Source organism: Lissotriton vulgaris, chromosome 7, assembly GCF_964263255.1.
Source record: "Lissotriton vulgaris chromosome 7, aLisVul1.2, whole genome shotgun sequence".
Lineage (NCBI taxonomy): Eukaryota > Metazoa > Chordata > Amphibia > Caudata > Salamandridae > Lissotriton > Lissotriton vulgaris.
Genome location: NC_141695.1, coordinates 720,435,841 through 720,448,825, shown reverse-complemented (window position 1 = coordinate 720,448,825; position 12,985 = coordinate 720,435,841). Strand labels below are relative to the sequence as shown.

At 41.3% G+C, this 12,985-nt stretch overlaps 1 protein-coding gene across 1 annotated transcript in view; it reads left to right on the top strand.

The window, feature by feature from the left end:
• The window catches only part of WIPI1 (WD repeat domain, phosphoinositide interacting 1), a 312,079-nt gene extending 301,624 nt beyond the window's left edge, over nucleotides 1-10,455 (top strand). Inside the window, exons 12-13 of the mRNA XM_086930963.1 lie at nucleotides 819-919; nucleotides 10,016-10,455. Of these exons, the coding sequence (XP_086787089.1) occupies nucleotides 819-919; nucleotides 10,016-10,063 (149 nt within the window). The 3' untranslated portion in view covers nucleotides 10,064-10,455. The remainder of the gene's footprint in view (nucleotides 1-818; nucleotides 920-10,015) is intronic.
• The last annotated feature ends 2,530 nt before the right edge of the window (nucleotides 10,456-12,985 follow it).

The window sequence follows — 12,985 nt, the reverse complement described above, 5'->3', positions numbered from 1 at the left end:
TTGTGATTACCTGTTGAGTAGTAAAATATATCAATTTTAAGTGTGTAGTGGGTTGCTTAGAGGTTTTGGTCCTACTGCCACTGCACCTGCTCTACCATTCAAAACCAAGTCTCTTTTAACTGTAAGGTAACTGCAATTTCGACTGCCTGTTTAGTAGTGAAATGTAACAATATTATGTGTTTAGAGGAGTTCTGACAACTTTTGCGTCTGGTGCTACAGCACCTGCTGCACCATTCAAATCATGACCCTGTTGTCTGCAATGTAACTGCATTTACAGGTACCTGTTTTTAGTTAAATATAGCATAGCTCTTGAATATTAACTTTATTTATAATGTGCAATATTTATTACAACATTTGAAAAAATCAATCCGATAATACCTACAAAGTGGAAATCACGGTATTGCATGATTTGGAAATTTCACAAATGTTCTAAGGCTAAAGCATCTGCTTTACATAACTAAGTAATAAAAAGCAAGCAATAATGTCTGCCTTTTCTATGGGAAGAGAACTGATCTTGACAGTGAATGGGGCTTAAACAGTGTCAACAGCTTTAGTAGAAGTATCGTAAATGCTTGCAGCCAGAGGAAGTTAACAAAAGAAAGAAGTTCCACACAAAAGTGAGTGAACACAGTAATTTGGCCCCAGTAACTGATAAAAGCTTCCTTTTAAGATACATTTATAGAAGAAATTTCACAAGCACAGCTCAAGCTCTGGGCAGGCGAAACCTAAAAACCGATTATTATGTTTGTTTCAATAATAATTCTGCATTGGCTTTCTTTTCATCCTGAATCTCTTGCTGTCCGCTTGTACATTTCCAGGCTACTCCGAAGACGGAGGGACGTTGCGGGGAGAGGTGATCCCTGAACACGAGTTTGCAGTTGGACCTGTGCGTCTGGATGACGAGAATGAGTTCCCACCTGTGAGCATTCAGAGTCGTTAATACCACAGAGCAGCCCTTTTACCAACAAGGAGATTTAAACTCTTACAGAAGAGATGGAGGTTTCAAACAACCACACCAGCTCACGACAAACGCCACATCTGCAGAATCCATGCAGTATTTGCTATCAGTGTTATGTGCCAAGGGTTGAGTCCTCAAGCCGATGGTTGCCAAGCTAACGATTACCCTAGTGGTAACATAATGATATTACAACCAAGCACAGTGCTCTCTGAGGACGTGCCACATAAATCCCGACATGCTGCTTGTTTTGTTCCCTGTGATAGTTTAAATTTCAGTGTATTGTAAGCTTTAGTTATTTATAGTGGCTAATTTTCTTCATGACCATTCCCTGAAAAGATCAGACGACCCTTCTGGGTCAAAGATGCTAGAAAGGGAGTGTATAGCACAGGTTTGTGTTTTGGGAACAACTTTCTGTCCCAGAACTGTTATTTTTTGTTATCCTAATTTAGACTGCATCTGACTTGTATAGATTTCTGCTGTAGGTTTCATTTCACCTTTACTTTCGTGATTTGTTTTATTCAACTAAAAGGACATTCTACCTTTTGATGTGTATTCTTTTTCTTTGGCAAAACACATCATTTCTGTTGCATATTTTACCTACTGGAAGGGGGCAAAATATCCTAGTGACATAAACACTTACTGCTGACATCTTCTGTGATCTGTAGGTCATGGGTTCGAATGTCTGCCAGGCAAATTGAGCCTTTCTACTTTCCAAGGTTAGAACATTTGAGTTGCATTAAATCGGAAAACATTAGCACTTGTTATTTACACATCTTGGAAATGGTAAGTTTGAAGTAAAACATATTTTTTCCACTTCAATCGGGGTTTAGTAAAGCGGATGGTAAATGAAAGTCTGCAGCGATTTGACAGCCATTGGAACATTCATCAGAGGTAGAGGGCACATGATCAGGGGTATAGTGAAGACTCCCCTTAAGTGGACTGTTCCAAGAGACTGGAGTTCCCAAGCAAGGTTGTGTCCTTGAAAAGCTACTTTAGTTTATGCCGTAACAGCCTATCCAATTACCTACTAAAAATGTAGTGATGGATCGCCATCTTTTTTTGTCTTTAATTATTGGCTCAATGAATCTCTCTGAGTGATTTTACAAGGTCGCAACTCTTGTGCGAGAATTTTTGAAGACCTTGGGGAAAAGTATGTTTTGTAGCTTGGACACACCCTTTCCTCGAGTTATTAGGCCATTGTACGCAAAGGATTGCAATCTGGCATCCACTTCTGGCCCAAAGTAGTGGTGTTGCAAGGCAGTAGCACACACTTGTCTTAATGTAACACTGGCCCTGCGTGTCTGATTTGTGGAAGCAAAAAAAAAGAAAATTAAACACAGGATTTCCATGTATCTAAAACAGCAATGGATGTGTTGTGAATGGTGAGACTACAGTGCCTTTGTAATGGGTTTGCTACAGCTACTGCAATCAGTCATCACATCATCAACATTTGTGTTGCTTTGCTAAAACTGTGGCCCATTTCTGACACTGGTCAACAAGATTCAAAAATCCAGTTCCATTAGCTCCAATATGTTTTGATATTGGAATACAAAAAGAACTGCGTAGGTTCTTAAATAACTAAATTAAAAAAGGTAATGCCTTCTCTCAAAAGTGGCCTAAATCCTTCTCAGCTGAAAACAGTAAAGAGCAGCCATTCTTTCATGTCACGGAGATAAGTTGCAGGGGCATCTGAAAGAGGAGGTTGATTGAGAGGCACAAATAAACTGGAAAATGCTAGAGCTGCAGCAACTGAGCTGCCCCAGATCAAGGAGCTCTGAGACCTGCCTGATGCACAGCAGGGGCACTGGGTTCCGATGGTTGGTGGCCAAACTCAGAGCCTCTGCAGGCCTGTGTGCTGTATTACCCACTACCTGTACCAACCTTTTACAGCCCCGCCAAGTATCCCTGCACTGTCACCACATTCCCAGGGCCCCACCAGTGTCTGCGGTGCAGTACAGGCCCTTGGGAGCAGGAGCAAATGGCTCATCTTCCCTGTGAGTCTACCTCCTCGCAGTAGCCGGGCAAGTGAAAATTAAAGGAGTTGGCAACTCATAACTCCATTAACTTTTAGGTTAAGCCTAATAGACAGCACATGTGCTGTCTGTTGTGAGGCATGTAGTGGCTTACCAAGAACATAGATTGGGATGGAGCCCGCCATTGCTCATCATTCCTTGACTTTACTTGTCACTCACATTTGCCTGCTTCGTATTTGTGTCCCATCTTGTCAACCTTCTGTTTCTCCCTCCCATGGTGAATTTCCTCTTTACAGTTTCTTTGGATGGCTGGTATCGCTGCTTCCACTGCACTACTTTTTTTTTTTATATTGAGTGAAGGACTCCATTAGAGACCATGTGTATTCAAGCCATCTCCCTTGTGTATGTCTCTGCCCACGCACTTCTCCTCGTTCCCTCCCTCTTGCTTCCCCCCACCTGCGCCCTGTGTTGCTTTCTCCTAACCCACTGCTGCTTTCACTCATCCCCTCACCCACTGCTTTTGCATCCCCTCCAATTTGATTCAATGTACCCTAGCACCTTCCCCCATGTTGCTCACGGTTTACCCTGTCCTGTTTTTTCAACGTTTTCCCAACAGTTCGACATTTTGCTTACGCTCATCCCACCTGTTTTAAAGAAAAAAAACCTTTGTGTTTACTTTCCTTTTTAGTTACCGATTCAACTCTGATTGGTTGCTCAAAAAAAATAACACCCATGTCATTTCCTACAAAGTGACACAGTGCTGCAGCTTAGTAAGCCAAAGAACAATGGATTTAACTCACACCTCTTGAATGGGGGAGAATGTTTGATTTATTCAGCCTTTCGTCCATCATTTGTTGCTGCATTACATAATGTTCGGGCTGGACTGTTCCCATGAGGCACAGGGTCAGACTGATTTGCATATAGCCATGTCTGAACTGGGATGGCAGAGTGGGCTAAAGAACGGTGATGGATTAAACCCAGATCTTTTGACTGGGTGTGAGTGTTTGATTGGTTCAGATGCTCCGTCCATTACCACGCCCTTTTGTACCACATTACATAATGACACAGGTGGCCACCTCCTTTATTTTTTTTTTTACTTTATTCACTCTGGACTGCATCATGGATGCTGTGCAACATGACTAAAACCATCTACAAAGCCAATAGCTCACAAAGGCACGACCTTTTGGCTTTGTCAGTAGTTTTTATTTGAACTTTGTGTGATTTATGAAGTTTTGAAAAGAAAGGCATGGTAGGATTACCATCCCTTCTCAGCTTAGGGACAACATTTTAACAGCAGTGAATGACAACTCAGGGCAGACTGAATCCTCTAAGGTTGGAGCAAGGGATGGGGACAACTACTTAAACGCCCCATCAACTCCCAGCTAAAGTATCTCTAACCAAAGTTCCCTGTAGGAGTAACATCATCCCACCAGGTCATGCTTGAGCTGCCCCTGCTATAGGACGTCACTCTTAAGTTGGCCACTTTCAGACTCCTATCCCTGAGTCGTTCCTTGCTGTAGCCCCCTAACCGAGAGCTGTTCCCCGTTACAAGCACTGTCGGCTCTCCTCGAAACTACCAGGTCTCCTCTCCTTGTACCTGTGTGAGGAGAGGTTGGAGCAATTGCCTTAGAATTTGCTGAAGGGTCAGGTGAGTTTAAGTTCAACTGGGAAACTTCTTGGAAATATTGCCCAACTTGTCTCGATCGAAGTCGCTGGCATTTGCATAACAGAAAAAATGGTGGTTGATTCTTGTTTCTGTTGATATGAGATTATGGTTAAGTGGCATAGATTTCATGGATATTGACAACATTTCGTGCCCTCACGGGTGATTTGCAGTGCTCCATAAATGTATGATTGATTGATTAAAAATTAAAGGGCTATTTTTGTCGTTGTATCTGTCCTAATTGGTTGGTCCCTGCTGTATAATCCCATTGGCCCAGCTGACAAGTAACCCTTCCTATCTGAGATAACAGTCCAGCATGGTAGTTATTATTACTCCCAATAGATCTTTGAATTTTTGGGCTAAGGCTATACTGATTCTTACCTGGTCTGTGGTTCATTACAAAACCGTAATGTGGCATTTTAGTCATAATATTCCAACAATCAAGTGTTCTGTTATGAAAAAATACCAATGAGACTAGTGTAGTCTAAATACAGAACAGAATACAGCACTGAGCTTTTTTTTAATCGACATTGGTAACTGTGACTTAGAAATATAAGTGGTTTCAGCCAAGGGCCTCAATTATGAGTGCACCAGACAATTGTGATAAGTATCTTACTTGTTACTGTTCATATCCGAATTATGATTTCTGCAGCATTCCACATACCCCTGCAATATTCCCCAAGTAAAGGTTGGCAGTTTGAACCAGTAATATTTGAGGGTAGGGCATTCCGGCTAAGTATAGAGGCAGGCAGATTTTAGGTAACATGAATAATTACCATTATTTATCAATTCCAATAATTAAGGACCACCAAGGTATTGTTATCTATTGTGTACGATAAATAATGATGCAGTTATGCAAGACTCATCGTAATCGAGGCCTCTTGTTAAAGTGCACAGCTCAGACATAGTCTGGGGATTTTGCATGTTCTCCACCCAGGTTGCATTACAGTCTAGGCGGAGAACATGCCTAAAGAGAGCATGACTGACTGGCTGGCCGGAAACGGCCGGTCAAACAGTCATGTGCACCTAAGGTGCAGCAAAACCCATTACTCCTCCCTCTAGGTCAAAGTGCCCAGCCCTACCAGCAATGGGAATGCAAAAAATAAAATGATAATAATAACTTCAGTTATTTTATTTTTTCTATTTCCCTGCTTCAAATCACGGTGGGCGATGCTCCTCCACCTAAGCAGAGGAGCCGCCGCTGGTCAAACTGTTGTCTTACACAACCCAAATCAAACTATTGTCTTATCTATATGATTTTGTAGCATGGTTAACAAAATTAAACTTTATTATCCTGAGTCCTAAAGATACAAGAGACATAGTAAACCAAACCACAGGTTTTAGTGTGAAACTACTGTAGATCATGATTTAATTTGTTGTATTTACATCGCTGTCTCTAATGGAACGTTATTGACTATCCTTATAGCTCACTGCACATGTAGGATCATATTTACAGCAGGTGGTAACAGGACATCTGCTGAAAATCAGCAGATGTCACATTTGACCAGTCCTCACTTCTCCTGGCACATCAGAGATGAGGGAGCTAAACGTTTCTGATGGTGAACCCTCAGCTAGCTCGGCCATTGGAAGCACCCTCCGTCGCAAGCAACAGCGTCAATTGCATCAGAGTGGCTGCCATATAATGGTTGCACCTTTTTACGCCATTCTCGTCAATCTTTTACATGAAGGAGATGCTCGTTCACACCACGGCAGCTTCAGACACAAAACATATAGAAATATCCCCCACAGGGCTTTAAGTGGGATGAAAAAAGTGGAGGGTCTCTAAAAGGAGCATGGCATAAGTAATTAAGGGAGTGGCTTAAACACAAACTAAACATCTATGCTTCCCATAGTGTTCTGCCAAGCTGGTATTTAGCTGATGTACTGTGCTCTCAGTTATTGCGTCCAGATATAGAACACAAAAAACGAAATACACCTAAAACAAGCCAGGACTACTGCTTTGTTAACCACTTTTAGCTGAATAAGATAAATGAGCAACAACAATGATTTTGTTGGAATTCTGGAATTATGAGGCTGGGAATTAAACATTACTGAGGTCTGTAGAGGGGCAGTGGTTCTCAGAGCACCTCAGTCACACCTGTTGTTTCCTTCAATCCACAGTCCTCTGCAGTCTACGTTACACACTTACACACTTTTTCCTCTTCACGTCTTTCTGAAATCGTCCATCTACATATCTCATATTGCATCTCTTTCCTTTTCAGCACTGTCTGTTCACTTTCTCCTGTATGTCTCTTTCACCTAAACACCCCAAACATAGACAGACCCACTCGTTAGCCGTTTCTTTTTTTTGTCAATATTTTGATCACTGTTTATCTACATTTGCACAAAATCCCAGTTGCAGCTGGCATACATGAACATTGCTCTGTGTGCTCTACAGAGAGTCCAAGGATTGGATGACCACGTATTCTGAACACCTCTTTAGCCTAGTGACAGCTACTGTGTGAAACTTACACTGCATTCAGCCTCAACTCCAAGCATCAATCGTGGCTAAGCATCTCATTTCAAAATATGCACTATACCAGAGTAATGTGCTGCAGACAAAACTACAGAACCATAACAGACACTCTTAGAGAATGGAAGACTAAATAAAACGTTGAAATAAAAACAGGAACTAATTTGTTGACTTGGATTACCTTAACTGAGAGGTCTTCAAACCTTTTGGCACTTAGCCCCTCCTAAGTAAAATGTTATGAAGCCCACCCCCACAAAATGTTATGAAGCCCACCCCCACAAAATGTTATGAAGTCGCCCCCCCCACCTCAAAACTTTATGGCAAAAATTGAGTGAGCGGGAGAACAATGGCTGGGATTAGGAGATCATTTCAGGGGCTCCTGCCTGTAGCTCATAACCCACACTAAATATAAGACATAATAGAGCAAATGCAGCAAACAAAAACAGAATTGAGCAAACACTCTCCTACCCATAATTGGTGTGCTAAGAGCCTTGCACTGCAACGGCAGCTGCTGCACTAATGATAGCCGCGGTCCTGCAATGCAGGCTATCTTCTCTTCTGTTTTTTCACCCCTTCCACTCAAATACAGACCATCACTTCAATCTTGAAACAAACTGACTGTTCCTTTGCAAAAATAAACGAGCTCCTGCATTTTGCCCCCTACTTTTTACAAAATGAGCCCCCATGCCCCATTTTTATATTAAGCCATTCATTATTACGATCCAGCAGGCCTTTCAGACACCAGGGCCCCAGTGCAACTACACTTGCTTTACTAATGATAGCTACTGCCTTTCGAAAAAGGCTGTCTCTGCCATCCCTCTCAATCCCATATCTCTGATGGCCACTATGCTTCAGTTTTCCTCTTCATTGGGCCATGACTCAAGAGGCCCAAAGACATAATGGTACAGGAAGAATGCAATTGTCCCCTAACGAAACAAAGGAAGAGTAGTAAAACGGATGTTATTCTGCATAATCAAGGACATCTACATCTCCGCGAAGCCGTCTGTCTACTCTGCTCATTCCTTGAAGCCGTCATTCCTAGGCTTGATGTCCAAGCAGGCTTTCTGCTGCTCTCTTCTTTTAATTTAAATCTAGCAACCCCACCACCACCACCCTGTTGCTTGGGCCTTGTTCCACATGCAGGAAGGTGACCTTCTTGGGCGCCAACTCTAGCAAGGGAATGGACAGCACGCCATTTTTGGGAGTTTTCATAGTAGGGCTGGTTGGAAGGGCTCCTGTGATGAGAAGCCGAGATTCGGATAGAGAGTTATAGAAGAAACATGCTATCTCACCAGAGTGCTTACTACCTGAAAGAAATGGGAATGTATGACATTGGTTAATCTCCTAATATTATGGCTGCTTTGGAGCCAGTATTGACTTTAATTGATGTAGTCACTAAAAGGTTCATGGTGAAAAATATTCATTTTGAGAATTAGTATTAAGGTGGTATCAGCGGAGTTCTCTAGCATGTCCTTTTATTGGATATGTGAAAAATGTTTGCACTAGGTACAATCTGGTTACTTATTACAAACGTGTATATTTTATTAAAGCCCTTGTTACATCTTAAACACTATGGGGCAGATTTACATGCCCTTGCGCCACTTTTGCGTCACTTTTCCCATGTTAAATGTGACGCAAAGGTGGCGCAAGGGGCTTGTAAATCTGCCCCAATATTTTACCGCAGCCTATTTTATACTCAATATTAGCTAATATTTTAAAGTAATGACACTCCTAGTACTTTCTGCCCGCCCCAGGTTCGGACATCATAGCACTATAGATAAACAAGTCACTCCTCATTGCACTAACCAGGATTCAATTGTGTGACTCTGGTCGCACATACAAATGATCACATTAACCAACTGAGCTTTCATAACGGAAAAGAGTATATTCACCATCCATTTGTTAAACTTGAATTCGTTTTTCATTTAAGGTGTTTGCCTGTTACTTCACATGCAGTTAACCGAAGGTGAAAACAACATCAAAATGCAGAATTATTTTTTTTAACCCACATTCTTGGGCCTGTCTCTCCACTCACTTACATGCCACCACGGTACTAAGTATTACAGCACCACACTTTGTTTTTTTACTCTTCAACTACAAGTAAATAAAGACAGCCTGAAAACGTGCTTCCAGGCTAACTTAATTTACAAGTAAATGCAGAGGCATTTGTGCCCCTCTTGGAATACAGTCAAAGACCCCCAGGAAGGGGGGCGGGCTGCGCCTCTTCAGTTTGAAGACCTCTGCCTTAACGTGTTCTACTTTATTTGTTTTTGTTTGTAAAGTTAAAGACATAATTATAGGGCCCAGTAAGGTCCAGTTTTAATGTTAGCTTACAATTACTACAGGGTCTGAAACCCAGAGGGACCTGGCCGACTTAAAGCCCTAGTCCCCCACGATGGGGGAAAAAAATCAAAACACATCAGGGGCATTGTTCTCTGCTTTGCTGGTTTGTCTTTGAAAACCCAAATAATTGTTCACTGCTCAGCGATGCTGACGTGCATTGAAGGCTTGTTACTTTTTTGAGGGGGTCAAAAGTGCTTCTGCGGTGTCTGAAGATGCACTTTTGGCAATTTTAAATGGGACCTGTGGAGGTGTAAATGACCCACTTAGTCTAAATAAACTGTACATAAACATTGTAAGTTAACAATTATGCGCTGAAAGTAGAGGGCAAAAAACTACCAGTGAAAGGAACTTTTTATTTTTCTGTATATTGTTTATAGCAAAAGTCTAGTTGTAGCAACTATGTTCTGCATTACTGGATGCAAACAGCTAACCAGCTACTTGGATCAGTGTTTCTATGACTTCAAGCATGATGGACCCACTATTGTTCTCACGAGGCATCTCTTGATGCTGGCTGACGTTTGACATATGCATTAAACCTGTAAAACTCATCCTACCCATTGTTTCCTGTTGGGAAGAATAAGGTGGTTTTGTTTTGATTTTGGTAGATAAATTTGTGCCGCAGAAATCGGAAGTCCAAAGGGGAGCCATCGTGACGAGAAGGAAACTTTCGGATCCTGGATGTTGCTTTAACAAGGAATTTGGACTGACAGTTTTTGTGAGCCAAAAGGCAAATGTTCTCAAAGTGCACCATTCCTTTTAAACTTTGTACCGTAAATGGGTTGCGCATTAATACATTATATAGTATATGGACTTATACTTACCATTCAGAACCAATTCTAACCCATTCACATCTTTATTTGTATTTAACTTAATATTTTATATGCTTGTTATTTTTATTTATGCCGTTTAACTTGTACAGATGTACTTATAGGAAAGTCTAAAAATATATTGAAGTGCATTATAAATGTGTATTGTTTACTATTGCAAACCTAACGTCTATGGGTTGTTATACTGGAAAAAAATAAAAATGTCTCTAGATAATGGAGCTCTTTTCTTTACGCTTCGTTCCTTTTTGAAGGGGATATGAAAGATTTTGCTGCGGACTGAAAATGTGTGAAGTTCTGTGGTTTACGAGTTGCCTCCATGGACAAACAGTGATGTATATGGCCTAGAGTTGTTCAATCTTCTTAAATGACCAACCCCACGCATGACAATCTCCTTTAATTTAATACACATTTCTATGTGTGTATTGATAAGATGGCCTCCAGGTAAGTAATGCTCTCTTGAGGCTCTGATCGTTGGAATTATACAGATCTCTCACCTCCCAAGATCTGCTAGACTAGGCTATTGTTAACAGTGCTGTATTTGTAAACCAAAAAGCGCAGGGAAACGCAACAAAATGTTCTTGTAATTTTGAGGTCTAAAGTTTTATTTCATTTCTGTTTCATTTTGATAAAATGGATGTATTACTGAATCATACGGTTTCTACTAAAATAACTGGTCAAACCAGACTATGTATGGCTGTTGACGCAATAAAATATGTTCTATAGAAAAACAAAATTCTTGTTAACTTGTATATACATTTCCACCCCAAATCCTGCTCGTGATGGCCAGACCCAGTACACTCCTTGCTGTGCTAGGGTGCTGGTATTAAGACAATTTCTAGGGCTGCTTTTAGTTCCCGTCCACCACTGGCATACAGTGTTGAAAGATCTGAAAGAGGCGCAGAATAAAGTGCTGGACATAGACAAAAAATGTTTGTTACATACTCATAACCTTTAGCAGAAGTCATGTGTGATGATCTACTGTTTGCCTTTCCCTTTGCCTATGTATCTCTTTCCTACTGCTCAGCCAGAAGGAGTGTTGGTGTGCTTGGAGCTGTCTGGAATGTCGGATGATTGATGATGTCATGGAATGCATGGGTGCCTGGTGAGGTTGGGAGTGTGCAGGCTGAGCAGCAGGGAGGCTGCTCCTGGTGGGGCATCATGTGGACTTTACATCTTCCAGTAACTTATTTGAAGCGGTCTTCTAATCAATAAATCTACATTATACTTATATACCATCTGGCCACAGAAGATCTTTTATTTACAACACTGGCGTCGAGGATGGGATAGAGTAAATGTAGTATGGAGGATAAACGAGTGGAATCCAGAAGATGATATTTCCAAGATGTTTATTTAGTAATGAAGTATAAAAGTAACGAACAACCCCAGGAGCAGCCTGTATCATGCTCAGCCCTTCAGCAACTGTCTCAACTCCCTCACTAACATTCTAGATATAAACATTCTAGATTGCAATCACTATGCTGAGCATCATATAATAGGGAAGATATAATTCAACATACTACAACATCTCTTTCCTATAAAATTGAAAAGAGAAACAATGCTAGGCAAAGTGCAAATGAAAATTAGAAACAAGTGAAAGCGTCAAGAGACTGATAGAGAAACATAAAGTTAGAATGGCAATAGAGAAAATAATACAAGAGGGCAGACAGAAAACAAAAGACAAAACAGTCTTGCATCAACTATCTCACACAAAAGAGTATACACACACTCCCTTTCTTCAACAACAAAAACAACTAAATACACAGTCCATGAAAACTGGCCAGGCTGACACGAATAGTGTAAATAGTGCAGAAAGAAGAGAAAAATGAACAACAAAATAGCTACTAAGATTTTGAGAAAAGAATGTACAGAGTGTACAACAGTGTACGACAAGACTGTGAACAGATGTGAAAACAAATGTCCACACGAATGTGGGCAACCCACATTAGAACAGAGAAAGTCTGAATGTGCTCACGTGCTCAAAAAGAAAACTGAAATAGAGAATATGCACCAAAAACAGATTTGGACAAAGAGATCGTGACAGACTGGGACAGGCAGAGATGGTTCTCTGGTGACTGTTGCCCCCAGGGAGGGCGCAGGGAAAGACTTGCCACAGCCAGAGTGGTGAACCATGGAAGCACCCGAACTACTGTAGGAGATTACAGCTACATAGTGCTTATGGTCTAGGACTTCGAGTTGAGTGAGGACTTCTGGTGAGAGGTCGATCACCGGAGTGAAAGACATTAATTTTCTTATACTATTATACACTGTTTTGGTGGGAGGGAAGTGTGTACCTCGTAATGTCTTTGCTTCTGCTATTGTATGGAAAAGGTGAGGTGAGTGTGTAGTGTTCCCGGTTACCTTAGTGTGTGTGTGGTTGTCAATATACTCTGTGAGTGTAAGGTCTCGCTCATTGTTTGACCCCTAGTTTTCCCCTAGCCTTTGGTTTATCAACCACTGATTTGTGGTTATTTGTTGACATGATTGTGCCCTAGTTTTCCCGCACTGTTTCGATTGTGTGGGTGAAAGGTTTTCCCCTGTTTGGGCTACATTAGGAGAAGACCCCTTCTTTTGAAGCTTCTATGTGTGTACCTTTATATGCATTTGTCACCTGTTTGGGTGAAAGGTTTTCCCTGTTTGGACTGTGTTAGGAGAAGACACCTTCTTACGAAGCTTCTCTTGAAAGTTTTCCCTGTTTGGACTGTGTTGAGAGAAGACACCTTCTTACGAAGATTCTCTGGTTTTACCCTT